The sequence below is a fragment of the Lycorma delicatula genome, chromosome 1 (genome assembly GCF_047948215.1).
Source record: "Lycorma delicatula isolate Av1 chromosome 1, ASM4794821v1, whole genome shotgun sequence".
NCBI lineage: Eukaryota > Metazoa > Arthropoda > Insecta > Hemiptera > Fulgoridae > Lycorma > Lycorma delicatula.
Genome location: NC_134455.1, coordinates 354,942,759 through 354,969,181, shown reverse-complemented (window position 1 = coordinate 354,969,181; position 26,423 = coordinate 354,942,759). Strand labels below are relative to the sequence as shown.

The window sequence follows — 26,423 nt, the reverse complement described above, 5'->3', positions numbered from 1 at the left end:
TTGAAGAATGTTCAAAGGTTATTATTGCCAATTTCACTTCTTTTGCTGTAATTGTAATTTCTACTTGTTCCATTTCATCTTCTTCATCGAAATCCTTATCAGTGGTTGAATGTGACACAGATGTGATGATATCATCATCAGTTGGAGTGGCACTAACTGCAATATCATCATCAAAATGTGAGAACAAGTCAAATGAAATTTCATCATATTAATGTTAAAGATTTTACAAATTACACTCCAATATTCTTTTGAAAGGATCGAATTTTCATTTTTTTTAAATTGTCGATAAGTGCTTGACGAAATTCCAAATTCGTGAGCAATGTCTTTCTTTTTTTTGTTACTTTTTTTACCTCTTTTATAATTTTTATTTTATCACTGATAGATAATCCTTTGTTTCCATTATACTCAAAACACAACTATTAAAAATGTACAGTAGGCCTACACAACAAAGTTTAAACAGAAAGGAGCAAGAAGACACAGAAATGTACATAATGAAATCATAAATTTTAAAATGAAATAAAACTTGGATTCCGCAAAAAAACTAGTGTGTAAATGCAAATTGTAAAACACAATTAGTAACGACAATTTTAATGTTAATTACATAAAATTAAAACGCATACTGTAGTAATATCTGACTCTTTATGTTATGCATAGCCTGCTATCAGGAATAAGACGGAATTATTACTCATCAAACAGTGGCACCATGCATGTAGTTATGTTATGGACTACTCTGGTGACCGGCGATGGAAATAAACAACTCTGAAATTGATTAACATTAGGCAGTACCAGATAAAATTCACAGTCCACACTAACGATCACTGTACACTATTAAACTGAATTTACTGCTATCTATGACTCTTTGGAAATCATGTACAATATGTAAATCCTTTATTGAAAACATTTAAAAAACGTTTTTCATCAAAAAAATAATATGTAAACCAAATCCTCAAAATTTTTGAATAAAGGAGGTGATTTAATTCGATTAAGAGGATAAAGTAAATATTCGCTTTAGGGAGTTACTCAAATTAAAGAGGCTCGATTTGGGGAGGTTTGACTGTATAATAATTTTAAAAATAATTAATTTTGGAAAAACTACTGTACTTTTTTTAACAGTCTGATTCTCTCACTTATGAAAAACAAAACATAGCAATCTGGAGATTGCTATTACATTTATTTATTACAAATACCAAGCCCATTTGTTAAATTTATATTAATTATTTTCATAAAATATACATTGATGTGATAGATGACATATGTGAATCAACTGAAATTTTTTTTATTTTAGACCATATTACATTTCTATTAAAATTATTCAAAAATATACAATAATTACATAAAATCAATAGCAGAATTTCTATTCTAAACATTATAAAATACTGTATACAGGTATTTTGATAGAAAGCAAATGGGAAATTGCATTTTTCACACACGCTAAAAAACACTCATCCTCTGCAGAAAGAATTGCTTGACTGCGGACCCGGAGATTAAACAAACAAAAAAAAAAAAAGGTAAATAATCTTACACTTGGGTTCAAAAAATATTTTTAAGACATGGTTTTCTCTACTACAGCAAAACTATAGAAAATTATAACCAACATTTAGTAATTATAAAAGATTCTTAATAGAAAGAGAAACAGTGAAAGTGCAACATCAGTAACTCTACATTTCATTCCTCGCTACATATTTCCATAGCTTGTAAAAACTATTAACTCTTACAGTAGTTCCAGTACTTTATTAATTAACAAACTCTGCTGATCTCTATGGCAGAGCGGTAGTATCTCAGCCTTTCACCAAAGTCCGGGGTCCAGAGCTCATGTCCCAGTCAAGACATGGATGGCATTATTTTTACTTTATTTTTTTTTTACTTTTTATTTTTCTTTCTTTCTTTAATTATGATAAATTGTGTAATGTACTTGTTAAGTTACATGTTAACTGTGTATGTTAATTAGTTCATGTAAATTGTGTAAAAACCATGTTAAAGTTGCATTTCAATTTAATGGATGAATTTATTAATTGCACTGTACTGATCAAACAAAATTTTAAGTATACTGAATTTTGTCAAAAATAGTAATATTTCAAAATAAAAATTCAGAAATTAAACAGAAAAGTGTTTGCTGATATTATTTGAAACATCAGCAAGCTATATGTTTTCCTCATAAACAAATATACAACGCTTCTACTATAATCAACGTAAGCATTCCATTATTTTTTTGTTTAATATTAAGCATTAACAAAGTTTAGAAACTTAATCTAATGAATATGGAATAACATAACAAATACATTCATAACCTCAATACTCTCTAGTCAAATTTTTTATAAAGTTTCTCTCACTACTAATCATGCTAGTGGACTCATAGAAACTTAGGGTTATTTTATAACAAGCCACTTTTAATCAATTATAAATTACAAATACTGAGGTGATACAATACAATAATTCAGTAATTAAGAACCAATTATCTTCCCGTGGATAATAATAAACAGTATTTCCATTACACATTAATTTTTTTCTCATACAGAACTTAAACTAATTCTTACAATACATAAGTAACTTAATACAATTTTTTTTTATTGAAAATGAATCAGGTAACCATAAAATGCAGATAATACTAGCAATCTAAAGAAATAATAATAATAAAATTGCTAATGAATCTTTTACTTTAATTTCAGGCATTATAGTTTTCTAATTAACAACTTATATAACTTAGTTCACACAGGTACTAAATTTGTAAAAAGAATATTTGAGATTTATCAATAAGTAATATCAGCAAATAGGAGATCCAGAAATAAATAACATTTTATTTACACAACCAGCTTTAGCAACATAGTAGTGCAACATACACTATACTATTTTTAAACAATTCAAAGATATCTGAAGTAATATCTGAAAGTATAAACTAAACTAGGGTACACACAAAATATTAAAATAATAATAAATTGCCAAATATGAATGAACATTCAAAAAAGCTTCCATAATAAATAAACAAAAAATTTATATATACAAACTAAGAATGAAATATATAATATTAAACACATCGCATTAAATAATGGTTACAATGCAAACTTAATATATAAATTATATACCAAAATAAAAAATAAAATACAAATAAGGAAAAATAAAATGAACAAATAATAATACTATAGAAAAATACACTAAAATAAAATATAATATTAAACCACGTTAATAATAATTAAGTTATTATTAATATTATAAGTTTAAATATTAAACTTATAATTTAAGTTTAATAAAATATTTAAAACATTTAAATTAAAAACAGCATATACAATTAATAATAAATTACATAAATAATAAAGATCTTTCTAAAACAATAAAATATCATAAAATCAAATATGATCCAAAAAAACAAGGAGTATATTGGTATGACAAATTGTTCACTATCAATTAGATTTAAAGAACATATCAATTGCATAAATAAAAATAATAAAGATCAATCTAACTTTATTAAACACATTATAGAAAATGGACAAAAATATATATATATATATTTTTTTTTCTAAATATATATATATATATATATATGAATAATAATAACCTTATAAATGAACAAATCATATTTGATAATGATATTTTATTCAAGTAAATCATACAATAATTATTAATTATTAGGTTGGCTAACTGATTTAATTTATACTGCATAACAGTTGTAAACATTATACAGACAAGACGTTTTTCTTTTAACGTTAACTTATTTTAACTACTGACAATCATCAGTAATTCCTGATGATGGAGGAACAATCTGAAAGCACTTCACAATTAATACACACTTATATTGGTAAGTGGATACTCTATAAAAATATATATATATATATAATATATATACATTATATAAATTAAATATCATTGTACCAAAGGATAAATAACATTACATAGGCACACTGTAAATATCTGCACAATAATATATAAATATAAAAGAGGTCTGGAGCTGAAACCAGTTTTGATGTTTACAAGATTATTCTGTTTCTACTTAAATTTTGTAGAAAAATGTAAGAAAAAGTCAAATGCAGATTTAATAAATAAAATATAAAGAATGATTTTATTTATCTATTTGTTATTCTCCCTGAAAAGTTGGATTAAAAACGGTACTATTTACACTAGCATTCCACAAAATGAGGATAACAAACATATGTAGCCAAACCAAAAGGGTAATTTTATTTATTTCTCAGTTCTTTTCCCTGAAAATCCAAAATAAATAATATTGACATGTTTAATGGTGGGACCACCAATTTGTGTCCTTTTGAATTCTCCTGGGTGACTTTAGACACCCCAATTCTCCTACCTTATTTCAATAGATTTTACCAAGATTCAACCAATTCAGATATGTATTGTTGTACTATGCAGTAATTGTAACTCATAAACATTTTTCCAACCTAGTGGTGAAGGTTGTTCTTAAACAAGATTTTTTTTAATTTTTTAAAGTTAGATTTTGATGCAATTTTTTTTAATGTGTTTTTAAATAACAGTTAATAATTTTACCAAAAATTGAATTTTAATAATTGTTTGTATTTCTGGGACTTCATTTTTATTATAGAACTAATACATTACTTTAAATATGTTTGATTATATTGAGTAAATATGGTTCTTAGTAATAATCAAAAAGTGGTTTTCTGTTGTATTTTTTTACAACAAAAAAATAATATATAAATAGAGTACACATTTTTTCTGTAAAAAACGTAAACAGCTCACGAGATTTAGTAATCTAGTCTAAAAATTAAATTTCAAGCTTTCATAAAATACAAATAAATAACAGTTAAAATAACATTTAAACACAATTAACATTAACATTTAAAATTACATTCTTCATAAATGTAAAATTTATGAACAACCATAAAATATTAAGTACTTAACATTTATAGATAAAATTAAATTGAGATAACTCAAATTTAATTATATATATAGGTTTTTTAAACAAATATCTTCATTAGATTTGCAATACAATCTGTAGTCCCTAAGAAATCATTTGGTTAAAACCGGAGGCAATGTTAGATACAATGAAGAGATAAGTGGAATAGAACATTTTGATTAGACATTGGTTTACTACTGTATAAAAAGTTGGCAATCCATATTTCCCATCTTTCACTTGTAAACAAATATTTCTTATACCAAAAGAATTAATCCAAATTCAAATTTTATTATAAAATTTCTGTTTAATCATATAAAATCAGCAATTCTCCAATAGAAAGACAAAAATAAAGACTGGAAAACATTGTCAGATGTATGCTGAACAAGAAAAATATATATATTTTATTGTCCAGTGTTTTCAGATCAGTTTATTCTGCGCTTAATCCCATGCTTTAATAAATTCAAAAAGGTTTGAGTGGCTTTTGAAATTATTATGAACTAGCATTCTGCTGTTATTACTTTTAATAAAATGATACTTCTACTTCTAATTAAACAGTACTGGTAATTTTTCAAAACAATTTTATTTTTAAATTACATTTTACTATTATTTTTTTTTTTATTGGATTAATGCAAAAATGCCAACAAACATTTTTTTCAACATAAAACAATTTACAATTTAAAAAATTTATTTAAGCAGCTAAAGAAAAAATACTAATATCAGAGTTTATTCTCTATGACTGTGGATGCCAATTGACATTAAATTTAAGCCATTTAAATCATTAAATTTAAGCCTGCAACAAAATGGCTAAATATGCAAGGTTTTAAGTACTGTAAATACTTCCACTCTCATAAGGCAAGGATGAAAAATATAGCCAAAGCAAAGGGTAAGTTTATTTATTCCACTTCATTGTTTTCTTTTCCCTGAAAGTTGGAACGACAACATATTTTACATACTAGCATTATAAGGTGACATACTATTATGCGACACAGTAAAATCTGTAAAGAATACATCTGAAATAGCGATAAATTATCATATAATTTATCATATGAATTTTTTCCACCCTCTTATCACACATAAAAGATTGAATTTATAACACCACTTCACTCACAGAAATGGTATTATCAATAATACAATTCTTTAAATACCACTCAAAATAAAGGAGGGAAATTGAAGATTTCCATACCAGGAGTAATGACCATGTAAGTACACAAAATTAGATTAAAACAAGCTAACTGTTAAATACCATCCAAACACAGGTTAAGCATTCTTCATAAACAATGGAATTCTAATACAAGATTGGATTATCACTTGAAATGTCAAATAAAAACAAATTATTATATACTGAATTGAAAATAGTTATTTCTTTTAGATAATAAATTATATATACATAGCAAATTCAAAATACAATAACACATACAATTCCACTAAATTAACATTTTATTCACAAATCAAAAAGTGAACTTAATTCACAGTTGGTAAAAAAAAAAAGGTGTCTACTACATGAGATCATTCGTGTTGTACTTAAGATTCTATTGAAATATAAATATTTCAATAACTTATTACTTAAACTGTAATTAGTAAACTATCAATTAAGAAAGATTTATAAAAGAGGTAAACATATTCCATAAAATTAAAAAAGTATGACTTACTTCCTTCCTTCTTATTTGTCATTGACCATGCAAAAATATTTAAAAAATAATTATATTTCAATAACTCATAATTGTTTGAAGTTAGCTAACAATGGCACATCCGGTAGTAAAATTACAACACATAAAATGGCAGTACATGAAAGTTCTGTCTATATATCTAAATGTTGAAATTATAGATCCATTTCTCGTAAGACTATTCACTAACATTACTACCATTCATTATTATATAAAAAAGATTCAACAGTAAGCTTGAGCGCATGTGCCCCCCCCCACACACACACACACACACACACACACACACACAACGAGAGGGGGGTGAAGAGAGTTTTCCCACAGCTACAATTACCTTAAAAAAAGTTTATAAAAATCCAATCAAAATATTCTGATGTAGGCTGAGAAAAAACCACCTATGTTTTTTCTGGTTTTCTTTTTTTTAAATAATAGCTACTTAAAATCAAGGTTTTAACATAGTTAAGATCAGTTTGTAAATGTTACATATATGCAACAATATTTGCAATAACAATTATTGCTGTCTTATTTAAAATCTTATTTCTTATTTCTTATTTGACCTCTCCTTGAATGGCAATAAAGATTTTCAAAACAATTTAAAATTACCATCCATTTTTTTTTTTTTAATATGAAAGGCCACTGTGGTGACAAAATTTAGTTGCCAACTAATACAGATACTTTAATGCTAATAACAAAATTAATAAGCTACCTGCCAGTCATTTTCACCCAAAAATTATCAGAATTATTAAACCTTTTATTCTTACCACATTATTCTTTGTGGTTCATTAAAATCAGACCAATAAAATGTTTTTGTAATAAAAATGTATATCGTTAAAATATTTATAAAAATATTAAGGAAAAATTCAATTAATAATTGCCACCAATGGCTATGTTTAATCTGTAACCTCAGCAACAAATAAGGAAAAATAAAATAACGCACATCAACTAATTTTTGAGGGACCAAACACATGGCAGCACTGATAAAAAATCCTAATTGGTTAACAAAATTCAAATGATTGATATTATCATAAATACAAAATAAACCGTAAATGTAAACTGGAATAAAAATATATCGTGCCACTTCATACTTTCCGTACACTCTATTCCATATATAAAATGTGTAGTGTCTATTATCTGCCAGTAGGTACGGATGAACAAGTGTATTGAAATAAACAATTACACTACATAAAAGCAGGCTAAAAATAGTTAGTTTCCAATTCTTTTTTAAAAATTTATAAAATGGATACAATTTTACAACACTGAATGATGAGGTAAAGAAAAGATAATATAGTGTAAAGTAAAAAAATTGTGGAAAGTGAATGGCAGCTACATGTTGTTGTTTATCTCCAATAACAATCCCTTTGTTGATAATAAGAAATGCACAAAATGTAGCAAGTACAAACGCATATCCAGCAACAACCTTTAAAACATCGATGAATAATCGTAACTTGTTCTTTTCATTATAAACCATAAGGAAGACTGCCTGAAACAACAAAATATCAATAAACAAAAAAAAATAAAATATTTTTTGTTAAATTTAAATTTATAACTGACAAATATTTTTAAACACCTTCCAAGACAACATTTTTGGTTTGTGCAACTAACGATTAAAAAAAGACTACACTGTTAAACAAAAATATATTTTTTATAAATTATCTTATACCTTAACGTAATAACACTACAAAATAAAAACACCATAAAAAATTGTTCGAGAAATCTTTAATACAACATATTCAAACACTTATATCAAAGGGCTATATCATTAATTTTTACTTTCACAAGAAAAATTACTTTTACATTAACAAATACACAAAAACTGGATTAGTGAGTGTAACATACAGACAATTATTAAATATATATTTATAGAATTAAAAAAATTACAGATTGAGAGAGCAAAAACTTCAGTAACAAAACTCATGGAAAACAAAACCATCCCCACAACTCATGGAAAGTAGTCCCCAGGAAACAGCAATGGAAGGGAGACAGCTTTGTAACTAAAAACATATTCGCCAACATTTTGTAATATCTTCTGAACAGAGTAATATATTTACATAGTATTAATTGCAATTTGTTGACGTAACAAAGAGCAGCAGTCCTACAATTATAATGTATACTGTTAACACTTCTACAGTGGCTTGTGTACAATAGAAAATGACCTACTGAATACAGAACATTACGAGAAGCAATGTAGTAAATGAGAGTTTGAATCAATCTTGTCATTTTAGCAGTTCATATCCAAAAATCTTGAAAAAAATATAGTGCATTTATAAAGATCTATAACCATTATATTGTGTACACAATTTTTGAGTGAACAGTTATGTATTCAGTCTAAATAGATTAATCAAAACAGTAAAGGAATTTATCATATATTGTAATGTAATGTAAACAATACCCTTTGATTTATTTTTTAAATACTTAAGTACCAAACTAATGATCACATTTCAGTGAATAAATCAATGAGACTGAAACATAATTTTGATGTATATTAGCAAAGTTATAAGAAGAAACTAAACAATAAACAGCATATAATTTGATTTTCTGCTTAAACGACATGTGCATTTAGCATTAATGGATTACTATTATTGCTACTATTCAATTTAAAACAACTACTCTACTTTACTCTGTTTTTAATCCTCTAAAAGTAATATTGGTAATAAAATATATATATATATATAGGAATCTAATTTCATAGCCGATGATAATTCTTTAATATTCTCAGGTAGTACCTGGACTGCTTAATCTAGCTAATGATCCTCATCTTCTAAAGAGTACACATGGCTAAATAATAACATTTTCAGTTAATTAACATAAGCAATGTTAATAACATAAAACACTTCAGAAAGCTTTATAATCAGATTTCCAGTCACAACCTCCACTAAAAATATTTACATTGCCTTACAACTAAATTTAATCATTTAACAATAATCAATGTCTCAGTGCAAAATTTTTTTAAAATCTACATTAAATATTTCAGTTATTGTGAATAATACATTAAACTGGGCTGCCCTGCACAATATATCACTAATATATTAAATAAATATTTACAGGCTGAAATTTATATTATAAGTTATAAATACATTAAAGATTTTTGACTCCTAATTCAGCGTTTAATAATATAGCAACGGTAGGATGGAATGGATTTTTTTTGTATAAAAAACTTAAACCGGCTCAAAAACACACCCTGAACATTATTCTTAAAAAATAAACCCACAGATAATCTACACACTTAACTTAAAAGACTTATAGTGAACAGAGTGAAGGAGGGCTGAGAGTGTGAGAGCTGAATATATTATCTGCATTGCAGAGGAGTTGGCATAGTGAATTACTATAGCAGTTCATCTTAGAGAAAAAAACAACTTTAGTACAAGCTATTCCTAATAAGACAATTCTTGAAAAAGGTTAGGCCACATTCTGGAATGATTTGTATAGGTAAGCCAATTAGAATAATTTGGTTTAAGTACCTAAGACAATATTATTTTTAACTTGGATTTGTTATAAAATTTTCCAATAGCTCAAATTTATGGAGTTCTTTAATCACACAAAGTACAATCAGTTACGTAATTTGTATTTTTTACTCGTCTGTTTTAAATTGTAACCACCCTAGCCCCATAAGGGAAGACACCAGCCTTGGTGACGATCCTGGCCACCAAGCCATACTCTCCAATCCTAGCCCTAATGAGCTTTACTGAAGGTCATTTTTTACACCCACTAAACCTGATAACATATTACAGTCATCAGTTTGGCCTCTCCTCAGAAGCTACGATGCAAATGTCTCAACAAACATTTCTATCAGTGTATTTATTTACACAACTTATTACCACTTTCGTACGGCTTCTTCAAACTACAACTACCTACCATAACTTACAACCCTCAACCATCAATTAACAGATTCGTGAAAGTCCCCTTACCTTCCACTATCACCGAAGGTTTCACACAAAATCTCTTCCTGTATCTAACTTCAATTAGACTATATACTCAGATCATTACTTGACCCTGAATAAACACCAAAAATACTAGTCTCAAATCAGCAAAACAAGTGTTGATTGCAACGAAAAGTTTGCCCTACAATTCAGTTTACTCTTGATTTACTCAAAAATCAAGAAACAAATTCACAAATTTAATAAGCTTCTAATGAAATCATACCCTATCTCTCTCTGCTCTAGTCCGCTTTTGGGAGTGACGTCAATGCCTACACCCTCCCACACCAAAGCTGCATCACAGAATTCTCAAAACACCCATTCTCATCTTAATAGCAAATATCTAAGCTAACTGGGGCTTGATGCCAAAACACCTATATTGGCGAAAAAAGCACTCAGGTGGGTCCCTAACCACCCAGGCTGCTATTCTATTAATACATCCATAACAGCATCAGATCCCCTGAGCCATCTTCAGCAGGGCTAAGAATTTCAGGAAGCCAGCAATTAAGTTACATTCCCTTTAAAAAATAACTTGCCAATCAAAACCAGAATTCAAACTTTTGAATTACTTTGGTACGTTCAGCTTCGTACTTGGGACAGACATATAAAACATGGCACACATCATCAATGACCCTACACTCTGGACACAAACCTGAATTAATCAAACCAAATTTGGTCAACCTATCTTGAAAAGCACCATGTTCAGAAAGAAACTGTGTAATATGCCGATTGGGGAAGATCCACCTAACAACCTGCACTTCTCACATCAGGAAAAATACCATGCGTGTAACAACCATCAGATGATTCAGTCCACCTTACCTGCCATAAATGGAAACCTTGACCCAAAGAAAAGTTGCCCTACTTTCTTGGCATCATTGGTGCTCAGCTGCAAGGATATCAATGGCTTTAATACCTGAAATAACAAGGACCACCTCTCGAAAAACAGTCCTACAGGCATCAATCACATATAACAATAGGAGACGACACTGGGCTCTCAAAAAAATATTCCTATAAAATTTGTACCTCATTTAATGAGCCCAGACAGATACACCGTACAGCATTATAGTTTCACAAACCCTTATACAGAACATGTATGGTTCTGAAATTAAGCCCCCAATCAGGGTGAACTACTCTCTGAACATTCAAGAAAGCATTAGCATTACAAGCCTTTTTGGCAGTGTATTGAATGTGCTTCTTGAACTGGAGATTCTTATCAAAGATAACATCTAGATACTTCTGCAACGGGACATAACTAATTTGAAGACTTGCCATTGACACATGAGGTTGTCATGTAAGAGTCAGTCTGCCCTTAAGCAACATTATCATTGTTTTCTCTGGGCATACACAATTTTATGTTGCTAACTTTTCTCTTTTTTATTTTTGGGTGTAGAGAGCAATTAAGGAAAAATTTTAAGTGAATTATAATGTACTGGTGATGATATTAAATTTGCATTACAGGCATAATTATTGTTTTTCTGTGAAAAATTTCAAAATATCTAGAAATTTTCAGTTTCAAAAGTGAGGTTAGATGAAACTTTTACAATAAAGTGGATTAGATTTCTACTGAAACTGATGAAATTTCACTTAAATTAAATAAACCTGCTACTCTTGAAAGTAAGTAAGAAATATAATAATATAATAAAAAATAAAATGGCAATTAACATTAACAAATTACAAAAACAGACAGACTATTATTATTTGTTACTATTAACAATTACAATGAAGCAGACAGGAGTTATTAATGATCCGAATACAAAAATAATATAAAAAATTATTATAATAGATTTAGTTTGTGCTAAAAAAGAAAAACTAAAAGGAAAAATTAGTTGATTTAATAACATCAAAATTAGGAGTGGATTTTTCCACAGAAGATAGTTAACTAGTATTAAGGCAGGCTAGTAGTCATTTGAGCTACAGCTTTGATATCTTAAAAGAAAAAAAGAAAAAATAATGTTAAATACAAAGAAATTGATAAGCTGTACCAATAAAAGGTATAAATAATGTTAGGAATAAATAATGGTCCTTCCATACCCAACTCATAAAGCATAAAAACATAAGCATAGGTTTATTTCTGTTTTCTGCTAAGAAGTTGGTTCTGAAGAATTAAGGTAATATAAGAAAGACCCTTTCATCAGGTGATAGCCCTACTATAATTCTGAAGCAGACAAAAACAAATATCATTCATGAAATTAAATTCAATAAGAGTAGTGTAGTTGAAAATGAAAACCAATCAGCAAATTAATAAATTTTAAAAAAAACAAAGCAATTACCAATTTTAAAAGACTAGATAGCTCTTCATCAACATCTTCAATCCGAAATGTAAGGTTTGTAATAAATTTAGTACCAATAAATATTTACGTTTTAGAACTCTGAATACACATTACATTATGAATACATTATTACGTAAAAGCAGATTTATTGAATTAGACCATGGTTTGCAAGATGACTAATGAGATTATAAGTGGCTGAGATATATCTAGGTAAAAAAAAATAAGCCTCTTATTTATTATTCATTCAAAATCAGAGCACGAATTATTTGGTTTAGGATTTTTAATTAAATAGAAACATAAAAATAATATTTTAGAATTTAAAAATCAAATACAGGTCCAAAACTGAGGATCTAGAATTTATTTTTCTTCATAGTTCAAGTACATTTCCAAACAAGGGATAACGATGAGTAAATTTTATAAACAACTAAAAGTATTTATAAGAAACAGCAAACACGATACCAATTTCAGTTGAATTAATAGTGATTCTAATCCAAGCATTGATCTGGTCAGAGGAAAACGACATCTTGATGGGCACAAAATGTATAGTTTTAGTAAAGAGAAATGATCCTGAGAAAGTGTTTTTAATATGAGATTAATAATACTCAGTCAAAATTATATAGGGGAAAATTGTTTGAAATCTTTATCAATCCTACACAAGATATAATCCTATACATATATAATATATAATTATATCCTATATAATTATATCTGATATATATATATATATATATATATATCCTATATAATCCTGGTGTATGGCTTATAGTCCGATTTCATTAGCAATACGCTTCCATGCATGGTGATCCATGGCTATTGTCCTGACTACATTAAGGTTTAGCCTGTGATTTTTTATACCATCATCAATCTGCTTGATACATGTTTACTTTGGAGCTGTTCATTGGATGACTTTCATGAAAACTTTTTCAACAATTGATAGAAGACTTATGCCGCAGTAGTTCTTGCAGCCTCGATTATCACCCTTCTTGTGAATTGGAATGATGACAGCCTTTTCCCAGGCAGCTGGTACCTTTTCCATGCACCAGATGGTTTGAAGGAGCACATGAAGTCACGGAAGCAGAATAGCACCTCCAGGCTTGATGGACTCAGTCCCATCAGTGGTGATCTCGTCTCCTTCAGAGGCACTTTCCATTTTTCACGGCATGGATGGCTGTTTTCACCATTTCAATAGTTTGTTCAGCATCAGACATTTGGAACTAAGGTGGTTCAACACACACTGACTTTACTGATGGTCATTGTGATAGGCTGCGATTATCCTTTCAAAAAACTGCCTCCAGCACTGAAGGCGTTCAGTTGTTGATCTTACAAAAGTTCCATCATCCTCTCAGATTTTGTTATTTGTTAACTTGACCTTTCCAGTCAATTTTCAGAGAGTTTGGTAGAATGTGTGATACTCATGTTTCAAGGCTGCTTCTTCCAAGTCAGTCGCCACTTGGTTCCAGTATGTCTCCTATTCTTGTTTCAGGTGACAGCAGATTTCCTTATTGAGTTGATATTGTTCAAAGTTTACCAGCTTAACTCATTTCCGTTCATCTTCCATATTGAGACACTGTGGATAACTATCCACAGTTGCACTTGATGTCTGATGGTTGGGTACACAGCTTTTGTACACAACATGAGAGTACTGAGATTTTCCTTTCTTCAATGTCATCTTCAGTTTGGGCCAATGCTGAACTGGATGCTAGAACTGGCTGTTTCCAACAACCAGGTTATTGGTGTTAGCAAAGAACAGGAGAGGCAGTCCATTGTCATCACTCCAATCCAAAGTGACCCATTGTTCATTCCCAACCAGTTCAATCAGCACCAGTATGGCCATTGATTCACCAGCCAGGAGGATCACATCAGTCTGTGGGATGGAACCCAATAAACGTTGGAGCTGAGCATAGAAATCATCCTTGGCCAAGTCCGAGCTGGACTAAATATAGTTCAGTCTTGTTGAATGAAAATACTAATAAAAATAAATTCTTTATTTTATTTTACTAAATGCTTTTAAGTAGGAAAATCTTTAATTAAAATGTATACTTTGATTAAGTTATTACAAGTTAATAATGATGATCATTGTGTTTTATATTTTATAAAAGATAAGATCAATACTTTAATATAAATTACAATTAACTAATCAGTGTTAATTACAATTCGTTATTGTTATAAATGTAACTATTATAAGAGATATTGTTTTCTGTTTAATCTGAAGCTAAAATAATCATTAATTTTATAATAGTCATTAATTTGTGATTTATGCTAATAAATTGTGTACTATTATTATTATTTCTATTACGATTCTATTATTCCAATTATTATTATTATTAATTTACAAGATAATAGAATGTTATTAAATTTATATTATATTGTATTATATAAATGTAGTATTTATATGTTTATTTGTAAAGATGTATTGCTATAAAGAGAACAATTTTTACATAGTGTTATTTTTGATTAACATATTTTCAGCCTGCATTTACTTGCTTTGTAATATCACTTCTTCAACATACACTATTAATTAATTACATATGAAATTTTGTGTATTTTATTTAGTTTTTGTTTAGTGTTTGTAATATGAGTCAAGATTTATGCTTTAATTCCTTGTGCATAACATCTATGAAAATATTACACACAAATGCTTCTGTGTCTCTCTCTTTTTATATGAACCCACTGAAGGTAGCAGTGAAATTAGAGAAAAATGAGAGTCAAGTGGTGGGGTGGATAAATCTATACCTTATCTGACAGAAATATTAGCTTTCTAGCATTAAAAGCAATAAACATAAATTAAATGAATTCCTTTATAATTCAGCTAAATTAACAAACTTACTTTAATATATTTTGGAGCAGACTGTGTTCGAAGGACATTCTTATTTCCTCGAAGTCTAGCATGATAATTTAAGACATAAATCACACCATCCAGTCCGAGTAAGGAAACCCATACAATATTAGTCTGACGTGTAATAACACTTACTAAACCTGGAATCAAAAACTTTATAATAAAAAACTGAAAAATAAATGTAAAAACAAAATGAATAAATGATACTTTAAGTTCAATACATATTACCAGTCACACTTACACAGAATTCCACAATTTCACAATTGTTCAATCTTAATTGCTAACTGTAATGAAAAACTGATAACTCCCCGCTGATTAAAAATAGAATATTGGTAATTCTCAAAAAGTGAAGGGATGTGGTACCTTATCCCTTTACTTTCTGAGTTTACATAGTTAGTACAAAAGTTACAGTACAAAAAGTACAAAAGTTAGTACAAAACAAACATGCAATCAATTCCATACTGTAATCTGACTGGAATGTTTTTTTAAAAAGGTATAATATGTATTTAGTGAACAATTTCTTCAGATCTCGACACATTTATTTTTTATTCTTTCTATCAATCTTGTTTTGAACTTTTATGAAAATTATTATGTATTACATACTCATTTTGTTGTGATTATTTCAAAGTGTATCAAGAGTACTGTTTGTTTTCTAATTTTACAAATACGTTCTGAAATATAGTACATTTTAAAACAAAATTTTTAACATAAATGTATTGTTTTTCAGTCAAGATTTAAGAATTTTTAAATATTTTTTTTTATACAGACAAACTTATTTGGTGAAATATTTATTATAATATACTTTCATTTAGAAAAAGTATTTCTGTTACAGTGATTCTGAGTTGTGTTGAATAATGTAACATTATTACTCTACACTTTTACAATACATTAAATACATCTTACTAACTTTTGTCAAATAAATTAATGTCATAATTAGGAAAATGAATAATTCCTTTTCGGCATACAAGTCACTAATAATAACAGTAAAAAGAAATCAAACATTTTTTTTTTAAAATTCACTTCATAAAAAAATAAAATTTTTAAATTAAAAACTTGACGTCTGATAATAAACATAATTACTATCACATCATAGTGAAGCTGTTTATGAAATCAGCAAGTAGGCTAGAAATTGTTTGACCCTTCTTTGGTTTTTATATTATTACGTTCACATTCATCTCATGTTATACTTAATGATCATTCACAGAAAAAATGTATTGACTTTTTTTTTATTTACAGTGGTAAGGTATTCTTAACATAGTGGCTAGTTCAAATTTCACTTTTTAATAAAATGCTTCAACACCTTCATTTACATAACATCAGTACCTGTGTAATATCGCTCTTGATACAGTTTGTCCACATCACTTACAGCTACTCTAGAATGACACAGATTGATACAAGAGCTCAATGCTAACAAAAACATCATAAATAATATAGAAATGGATAAAAACAAAACACAAGCGTACAACTTGAAAAGTATATATGATTTACCTCAGATTACATTAAAAAAAATTTCAGTAAATAAAATTATAATATGCGTGTTTTAATAAATAAGAATAATATTCTCATTGTTTGACTATATAAAGTGAATGCAATTTTGAAATAATTTAAAGAAAGCAGTTCCTTTTCAGCTCAAAGGAAAGGCAAATGTAGCCATAAAAGAAAAACTACTCCAACACAGGTTTGGTTATTAGTGAGAAAAAGTAAATTTAACCCAAAATTATCTGCTGTGAACTTAAATCTATAATTAGCAGCCAGTGGAACAGATTTACATGTGATAACTATTAGTCACAGACTTCTTGCAGCTGGATGGAAAGTTGTCAGCCGCAAACCACCTAAAAAGTAGATTTTGATACCTGCAATAAGTGTGAAGAAAAAAGGCTCTTGCAGGCCAAAATACATAAATTATGCTAACTGGACCAAATACTGGAAAAATGTTATTTTTTCCGACAAGTTACATTCTTATGGTCAGTGGGAAAGGGTTCTATGCGTTAGAAAAGTTTCAGATGAAAATACATCACTGGCTCATACATAACAATCAGCTAAACAACCCCAGAAAAAAAAGTTTTGTTTCACATTTGTAGGTTCTTGTTCATTAGCCCACCGGGTTGGTCTAGTGGTGAACGCCTCTTCCCAAATCAGCAGTCGAGAGTTCCAGCTGGCTAGTAAAGCCAGTTATTTTTACACGGATTTGAATACTAGATCGTGGATACCGGTGTTCTTTGGTGGTTGGGTTTCAATTAACCACACATCTCAGGAATGGTCGAACTGAGAATGTACAAGACTACACTTCATTTACACTCATACATATCATCCTCATTCATCCTCTGAAGAATTATCTAAACGGTAGTTACCGGAGAAACAGGAAAAAGAAAGAAAGGTTCTTGTTCATTAGATGGTATATTGAAATGTGATGTAATCAAGATTCTGAAGGAAAGGATTGTAATACTACTTCAAAACACATTCCCACAAGGCACGAAGTGTTCCAACAAGATTTAGCGCCATGCCATACTGCCAAAAAAATGGAAAAATTTTTCAAAGAACAAAACATTACAGAGCTCCCTTAGTCAGGCATCTGAATAAATGAACTATTTACTTATTTTCAGTTTTAAGACTTAAAAATAAATATTATATAGAACTATGTGAAATATAATACTGCAAAGAAGTATTCTGTGCACAGGAATGAATTACTGTACATTTAATTACATATACAAGGGATATCTCTAAGTAAAGACTGCTGGGAAATTTCTCTCCTTAAGGTTGGTGAACCTGTGTATTCATGGCCACAATAGTAATGTACATACTGCGTTGATGTCTGTAAGTTATCACGTTGTAGTATCTTTGATTATGTGTGAGTTATTACGTTATAAAATGAATGGGAAAATCGATGTTGTCGCTGAATATGAAATACGTATTCACAAATTTTTAAGCCATGAAAACGTTAAGCCGACTGAAATTCATAGGCAGTTGGTTGCTGTGTTTGGGTGAATGTAATGAATGAAAGAAACATTCAAAAATGGTGTGAGGTTCAGAAATAATAGAGTTGTTGCACATGATGAAGAACGTTCAGGGAGGCCCTTGATAATCACTGAGGACTTGTTGAAATGCGTCAATGATAAAATCAGAAAAAATCCCACTCAAAAATTACCGACCCAGCCCTTCTTTTTCCTGATGTTTGAAGAGCTGTTATTGGTCGCACTGTTCATGACCATTTAGGCTTCAGAAAGATTTCTGCACATTTGGTGCCGCACGTCTTAATGGAACGTCACAAAAAATCCAAATGGGATCTGCTTTGGAATTTTTGATGTGCTACACAGAAAAAGGTGATGAGTTCCTTAATTTAATTGTTACAACAATGAAACATGGACTTCATATAACACACGAGAGAGAAAACAGCAGTCACGTGAACGGTGTCATCCTCAATCAACAACCTTACAACAAAGGTCAAGCCACTGCCATTTGGACGCAAACTGATGGGCACAGTCTTTTGGAATCGGTTTGGCATACTGCTGATTGATTTCATGCCACTAGGAACGACTATAAATGCAGAAGCCTACTGCGAAACTCTACGTCAGTTACAGTGGGCCATTCAAAATCGATGACGTGGGCAGCTGACCGATGGCCTCGTCCTGCTGCACAATAATGATGTCCACATGTTGCGGGTCTGACACATGATTTACTGAGAACATTTGGATAGGAAATTTATGATCACCCACCATATAGTCTGGACTTAGCTCCTTCTGATTAACATTTGTTTGGGAAATTGAAAAAATGTTTGAGTGGTAAGCAATTCGGGGCTGACGATAAACTTAAAAATTGGAAGTCCCAACATCAATAATCTCCATTACGCAGATTACACAATGCTTCTAGCTAAATCAGAACATGATCAGAAGACACTGATAGAAAGATTGAAGGATGAAAGTGAAAAAATGGGCTTACACCTCAATGTCAAAAAGAACAAAATCATGACAACTCTTGGCAAAAACATCAAAGTCACGATTAATAATGAAGACATCAAGTGCATTAATGATTTCAACTTTCTTGGATCCATGGTCACTTGAAATGGTGGGTACAGCCAAGAAATCAGACAGCGAATAACACTGGGCTGGAAGGTAATGTTAAGCATTAACTGAATGTGGAAAAATAAAGTCTTGGCAAAGTGCCGGCTAGTCCATGCCATCACCTTCCTCATAACATTCGATGGATGTGAAAGTTGGACCCTGAAGAGGGACGATAGAAGAATTGATGCTTTCGAACTATGGTGCTGGAGAAGAATGCTCTGTAGCATGGTACAGTCAGCAGTAAAAGGAGACCTGGCCATCAAAGGGCCAGTTGGCTGGATACATCAAAGCTGACACAGGCATGGCCATGAAACAGCTGAAAGAAGCAGTCAATGGCAGAAACGAATGAAGAAAACTTGTCCACAAAATCGCAAAGGGTCGGACACAACTGAACAGATAACAACAAATACAGCATTGTGTATTGTTGATCAGCTGTTGTTATTTAATTGCCAACTTTAAACAATAATTTTCAAATAATTTATTGTATTTTTGTCATTAATAAAAAAATTATTGTCAAAGTAATTTTTATTTTACAATTTTCAGTTTAATTTTCTGTTAATGAATTTTGTTAATGAATTTTCACAATTCATTGGTTTTCATCCCAGATTTCTCAAAAACCACTGAAGATACAGATCTGCAGTATTTTATTTGATTGTTCAGGTCACATTTATATGAACTTTTTCCATTATTTTCATGATTGGAATAAGTTATGAAAGTCCCAGGAGAAATACATGATGCAACCTGTATATCAACCTGCCTGAAGATTCTGCACTCACTTCCTCTGCTAAGGATTAGTACACATTCTGTATCAATTTTCTCAATATTTCAAAGTTAATTTTCTTTGCAATTTTATTCATTTCCTGATTATACTAAGCATATCAATGTTTGAAGTATTTCAATAGAACTCAAAATTTAAACATACTTTGTTTTGAAGTGCTCTATCACCTGCTGAATCCCCAGCACAAGAAAGTTGAAAATTTGTCAGTTTCCACTATGACCTTAATTACAATCCTTACAAATTACCAAGAATAAGTAAATTTATTGATATTTGGCAACACTCCATTGAAATTTATATTTCGATTTGCTGCATTGACGAAACTAGAATCGATACCTCTCTATTGTTCTTCGTCTTACATCCAATTTATTGGACATTCTTGTGGCTTCACGAGAAGTTCCAATTAGTTTTGAACATTCTGGAACACCTGCACGACCGTCTAAGCAAACCTGTATAAATGCTGCACTTCGTTCAATTCCAGCCAGTCTCAATCGAGTCAATCCTTCTATCGCTATCGAACTATTGTGAAACAACATATGATTTAATTTGCGTGTTAACTGCAATTCATGGTATTAAATATTCATGGCAGTAGATTTATATAGAATCATGAAACTTTTAAGTGGGCATAAGCAAGCGTTAAACAATAGTGAAGCATCAAGTGCACAGACGAGCATGGGTCCAAAAATAAAATCAAGAAAATATTCTCAAGAATACTTATTTTGGGTTTACCATACTGAAGTAAATGAAGAAGAAAGGCTCCTGTGTGTCACTTGCTCAAAAATTTTGGCAGCAGACAGCATGAAATCTAATAAACTAACGACATTTGGAAATGCTTCACAGTGAGTACCTTAAAAATTCTTCAAATTAAAATTAAAATCATATGAAAAGCAAATATATTTTTAAAAAAAACTTTGTGAATGAAAAAGCTTTACTTGCCTCTTGCAAAGTTCAATATAAAATAACCAGATGTAAAAAGCCTCACACCATTTGTGAAGAGCTTATTTTGTCAGCTGCAACTGAGATTGTAGGAACTATGTTTGGAGATAATTTTGCCAAATAATTGCAGTCCATAGCTCTATCAAATGATACTGCTGCCCGTGGAATTGGTGATATAGCTGAAGATGTACGGCATCAGCTTTTCAGGAAGTTGTGTGGCAAATTGTTAATTGTTAATTCAACTTGATGAGGCAACAGATAGCAATAAAGATGCTCATTTCATTGCCTATGTTTGATTTTGTGGAACTCAAAGCACTAGCATTATTTTATATCTTAAATGATTTTATAAACGAGGCAAACACAGAGTAGAAAATTGCATCAGAATATGCAACGATGGTGCTCGTTCAATGTCTACAAGATTCCAAAGTATAAAAGTACTTGTGAAACAAAAATCTTCAGTGTGTCTGGACACATTCCATGATCCACACAGAAGGGAACAAATACACATATGTTGGATACAAGTAATAAAGTTGTTGTAGAAAATTGGAATTGTGGAGAAGAAATTTAAAATAAAAAAAAAAACCTAGAAATGTCTAAAATGTGGATGAATATGTTAAAAATTACAAGGCTGAAGAACAACATGGGAAAGTTGTTTTTGTAACCATTGTAAATCATTTAGCCATGCTGGCAAAGAATTTTAAAAAGTATTTTCTTGCTGACAACTTTGTAGCAAGTTACGAGTTGGTTAGGGATCCATTTCAAAATACTCCCGAAGGGCTCTCAACTCCCGAAGAATAAATCTTCATAGACTTCATGGCAAGTGGTGAAATCAAAAGACAATTTAGTAATAAATCATGCTTTGAATTTTGGGTAGGGATGGATGAGTTTTCTGCACTGAAAACATGAGCATTTTGTATACTATTACCATTTTCAATATCCTACCTTTGCGAAACCGGATTTTCTGCAGTGGCTGCTTTGAAGATAAAATATAGAGATCTCAGCTAAATATAGAAAAAGAATTCAGTGTCTATTTCTAATATTAAACCTTCCTTCAAAAAACTGCTTCACAAGACAAGCCCAAGGGAGTTGCTAATAATTATTAAACTTGTTTTTAATTTAGTATTGGTAAGTTAATTATTAAATCCAAAAAAATTACAATGAAATTGTAAACCACACAGTAACAGTAGTCTCACAGATAACAAAATGATACTGATCAAAAAAGGTAAGAGACTACCACTTCAATTAAAATCTATTAATTTAGAATTTTGTTTAAAAAAAAATACATGTTAAATGTATAAACAATAGATATAAAATAATAGATAATAAAAAACATTTATGTATTCCATATAATAAGCAAAAAATATAAAAATTCTTACAAAACTCTTATCAGCCCGATTTCATTTAGTAAACAAACTCATATAATTAGCAGAGATATTATACTATCCCTGCAGAATTGTGGTAATGACTTTATGTCGTTACCACAATTCGGTGGTAATTATTGTTTACCACAATTATGAATTTGCTATTTATCATCTATTAGCATTTATATTGCACGTTGACTTAGTGATTCAACATCTTTTCTTCAATTACATATTTGTTTTGAAAGTAATATTCACCTCATATTTCACTGTGACTCGTATTGTCTTTATTTTAAATATTCAATATTATTTCAGGTTTTTAACTTTTAAACATGATAAAAATTCAGTTTTTTCACTGAATGTATGTTTTAACACAATATTTTTATTAAAGGATATAAAAGAAAAAAAATCAAGTAAATGAGTTTTGCATTACTTTCTTTCATATTCTAACCTGTTTTTTAACAATAGATGTATTGAATATCTATTTACCTAGTCTTCCTTCGTTAATTGCCGTATTTTTTATATATAAAAATATAATTTAGTGTAGTTCTTTGATATGCTGAATGTGTTATGTGATATGTAATACATATCACATTTACAGAAATAATACAATTCTTATGATTATTTGTTGTTTAATATATGAAATCGGGCTGGTAAGAGTTTTGTAACAAATATTTCTATTTTTGCATGTTATATGGAATGCTTTTTTATATACATTTTTAATTATCATCTATTATTGTATATCTATTGTCTATATATTTTAATGTATTTTTTTTTAATAAAATTCTAAATTAATAACAAATTTTAATAACAGAAATCTAGTCTCTCACATTTTTTTAAAATCAGTATCAATTTTTTTATCTCCAAGACTCTTACTGTACGGTTTACATTTCATTGTAATTTTTTGGATGTGACTGCGTTTTGATAGATTATTCTTTTATTTTTTTTATGAATTACCGATTGTTATCTTATGGATTTATTAATAAAATTTATTGCCTTTCTAGAAAAAACAAATATACATTTTTTTAATTTCTCAACCAACTGTTTTTGATGATAGTCCTATCATTCACTTCATACCATATTTTCCTTTTTCAATAAAACTACTTTGTAAATATAACCCTAGATTTTTATTGTATCCATGGACATACTTTTTATATTATTATTAAATGAACTTTTTTTTATTTCTCCATCAATTAGTTCAAATAGTTTTAATTGTAGAGTAAACATTTTTTGTACACTACTTAGTATTATCAAGTACTGCTACCTTGTGACATGATTCATACCAAATTTTTGCAACACTTTTCTACATTTTGTGTTTTTTTGTTTTATTAGTAAATTTAGTGGCTATAACCTCTTGTAAATTAATACATTTATTCTTTTTTAATGAAGTGATTGGAATTAAAAAAATTGCTTCATCTTAGTACTTTCATTCACATAAGATTTACTATTAAAACAAGCTGTAGTATATTTTCTTTTAAATTTTATTATTTCAATAATGAATATTATTATTCAAGTTTTTGTATGCTACCTAGTACTATCAAGTACTGCTATCTAGAGGTGCACTTCATAAAGCCACCTTTTTGAGGAAAAAGTGATATATTCGAGTCCCGCAGTTCATTAAATGGAAAAAAAAAGTCTAACAAAATCTGAGGTATTTTTTGAAAGTATTTTTATTACAAACCTAACTATACTGAAATATAATGTTTTCATGCTTATTTTTTAATTCTTTTTCCAATTTTCAATTCACTTACCAATAAGAGAAGAAATAATGAAATAATCTTGAAGATGTAAAAGAATTGCAAGTAAAAGTAGCATTGTAGATACTGGTTCTGTGTAGTAAAAAAATGAAAAGAAGTACAATGGAGGAAATATTGCCATATTCAATGCAGAAAACAAAATTTTTTGTTCTGTAAACTGTACCTAGATAGAAACAAATTAATATCATTGATGATTAAAAATAGTACAGATATACAGTAATACACAAAACAAAAATATTCTATTACACGTTATAATGTTTATAATTAATTACATTTAAACAGGAACTTCTTATAGCTTGATAACCAAGAATTTCTTCCATGAAATAAGTGTTTTCATACTTTTTTTAACCCTTTGCAGGCAGATACCCATATACGGGCTACCTGTACTGGAGGACAGAAATGCATATGAGTCTCTGAATGTGACCAGCTATTTGTCTTCAGATAGTTACATATAAATTCCAAGAGATGGCAGGAGGTGTTCTTACAATCACTTTGAGGCGGAATTCCTGATACTACGTGATTGGGAACCATTTTACTTCAGTTAGCAGATGAGTTCAATGACCGTGCATTTGTAACACGATGCGTGCATTATTTTTTCATGTTTTTCACTCTTTTCAAATAATTTGTTTACAAACTGTTACTCCCAAAACTTCAACACTTACTTCCAAAACTTATCTTGTTTCGTTTGAATTCAAACAAAATTTTCAAGACAAATTCAGAAGAAAACTAATAAAAATATTTATATTATTATTATAATAAAACCATATTATATTATTCCCTGCCTAGGTGCACTACTTCTTCAAAATTGCTCTGTTATTATATTACCATCAATGTTACTATTATTATTCAGTGTCTTTTACTTGAAAAGAACTCAATGTAAAACATAACCAAAATCATCACCTATAGTTTGCAAATTCTTATGGGCTCAGTAAGACTTGTGCCATTTTCACGTAAGCTTTGTCTCGCGATATAATTAAACAGTGTTCCTTAACCAGATTAGTGACAGAATTCATCAAAAACACAAGTTATATGTTGTTTTTATGAGTGAATGCATTTTTAAGTTATTTTAAATGGTTTTTTCATTAACCATTTTTTTTTGTGTAAAAGTCTTCTGTCCACAGCCATAAAACATTGCCGCCCACTAAGGGTTAATATCAAAAGCTTAACATGTTTTCAAAGTTAGAAACAGATGTACAAAACTTCCTCCATCAACTAATCTACAGTAACTATGATCGCTAACTGTTCAATAATAGATGAGATAAAAAACTATGCAATATTTCTCACAAACATAAAAAACGTATATGACGTCAAACAAATTCTGCATTTCTGACTATGTGGAGTTATAACTACTTACAATCTAATAACAAAAAAATTATTATGATAAACTGACACAAAATTCAACTGGTTGAAAATAAATTCACAACAATGGAAAAGTTCAATGCTGCATATAGTAATGAACTCATATTAATATGTTGTATCTTAATATTAAAATGAGTTACAGTAACTGATAAACAAAGACACACTAAAATAGAATTTTCTATATAAAATTTAAAAGAGAATAAAGTAAACATGCTGAGTGGGTAATAAGCAGAACTGTTTGACTAGCAACTCCTGCAATAACAAACAATAAATATGTTAATCCCAGAAAATCAATTTATTACCTAAATATAAATAACAATATTACTCGTATTTATTCATCTTAAAGATGATTAAAGATTATCTTAGGCTTGTCAAAATTGTCATTAGATTCAAATAAAAACTCAAGGAAATACACGACACAAATGTAATATAATAATATTTAAAATTCATTTGGATTTTTTCCATCAACAGACACCATTTTCCATCTCTGAGAATGTAATCACGTTTAGTAAGAATTCTTGGAATTAGTGTCATATAAAGTTAAACACTGAATCAACAGTTGAGTTCCTAATCTTTCTTTTTAATTTCATTTATCACTTTTTTTTAATTTACTAAAATTAATTTTTTTTTTAATTTTATTA

At 29.2% G+C, this 26,423-nt stretch overlaps 1 protein-coding gene across 2 annotated transcripts in view; it reads right to left on the bottom strand.

Annotated features, from left to right (window-relative positions):
- Nucleotides 1-3,385: 3,385 nt before the first annotated feature.
- The window catches only part of Alg10 (alpha-1,2-glucosyltransferase Alg10), a 36,288-nt gene continuing 13,250 nt past the window's right edge, over nt 3,386-26,423 (bottom strand). For both annotated transcript variants that reach the window (XM_075382533.1, XM_075382534.1), the window contains exons 3-5: nt 24,418-24,586; nt 15,531-15,679; nt 3,386-7,999 (exon numbers count right to left, since the gene is read on the bottom strand). In XM_075382533.1, coding sequence (XP_075238648.1) covers nt 7,277-7,999; nt 15,531-15,679; nt 24,418-24,586 — 1,041 coding nt within the window. In that variant the 3' untranslated portion in view covers nt 3,386-7,276. The remainder of the gene's footprint in view (nt 8,000-15,530; nt 15,680-24,417; nt 24,587-26,423) is intronic.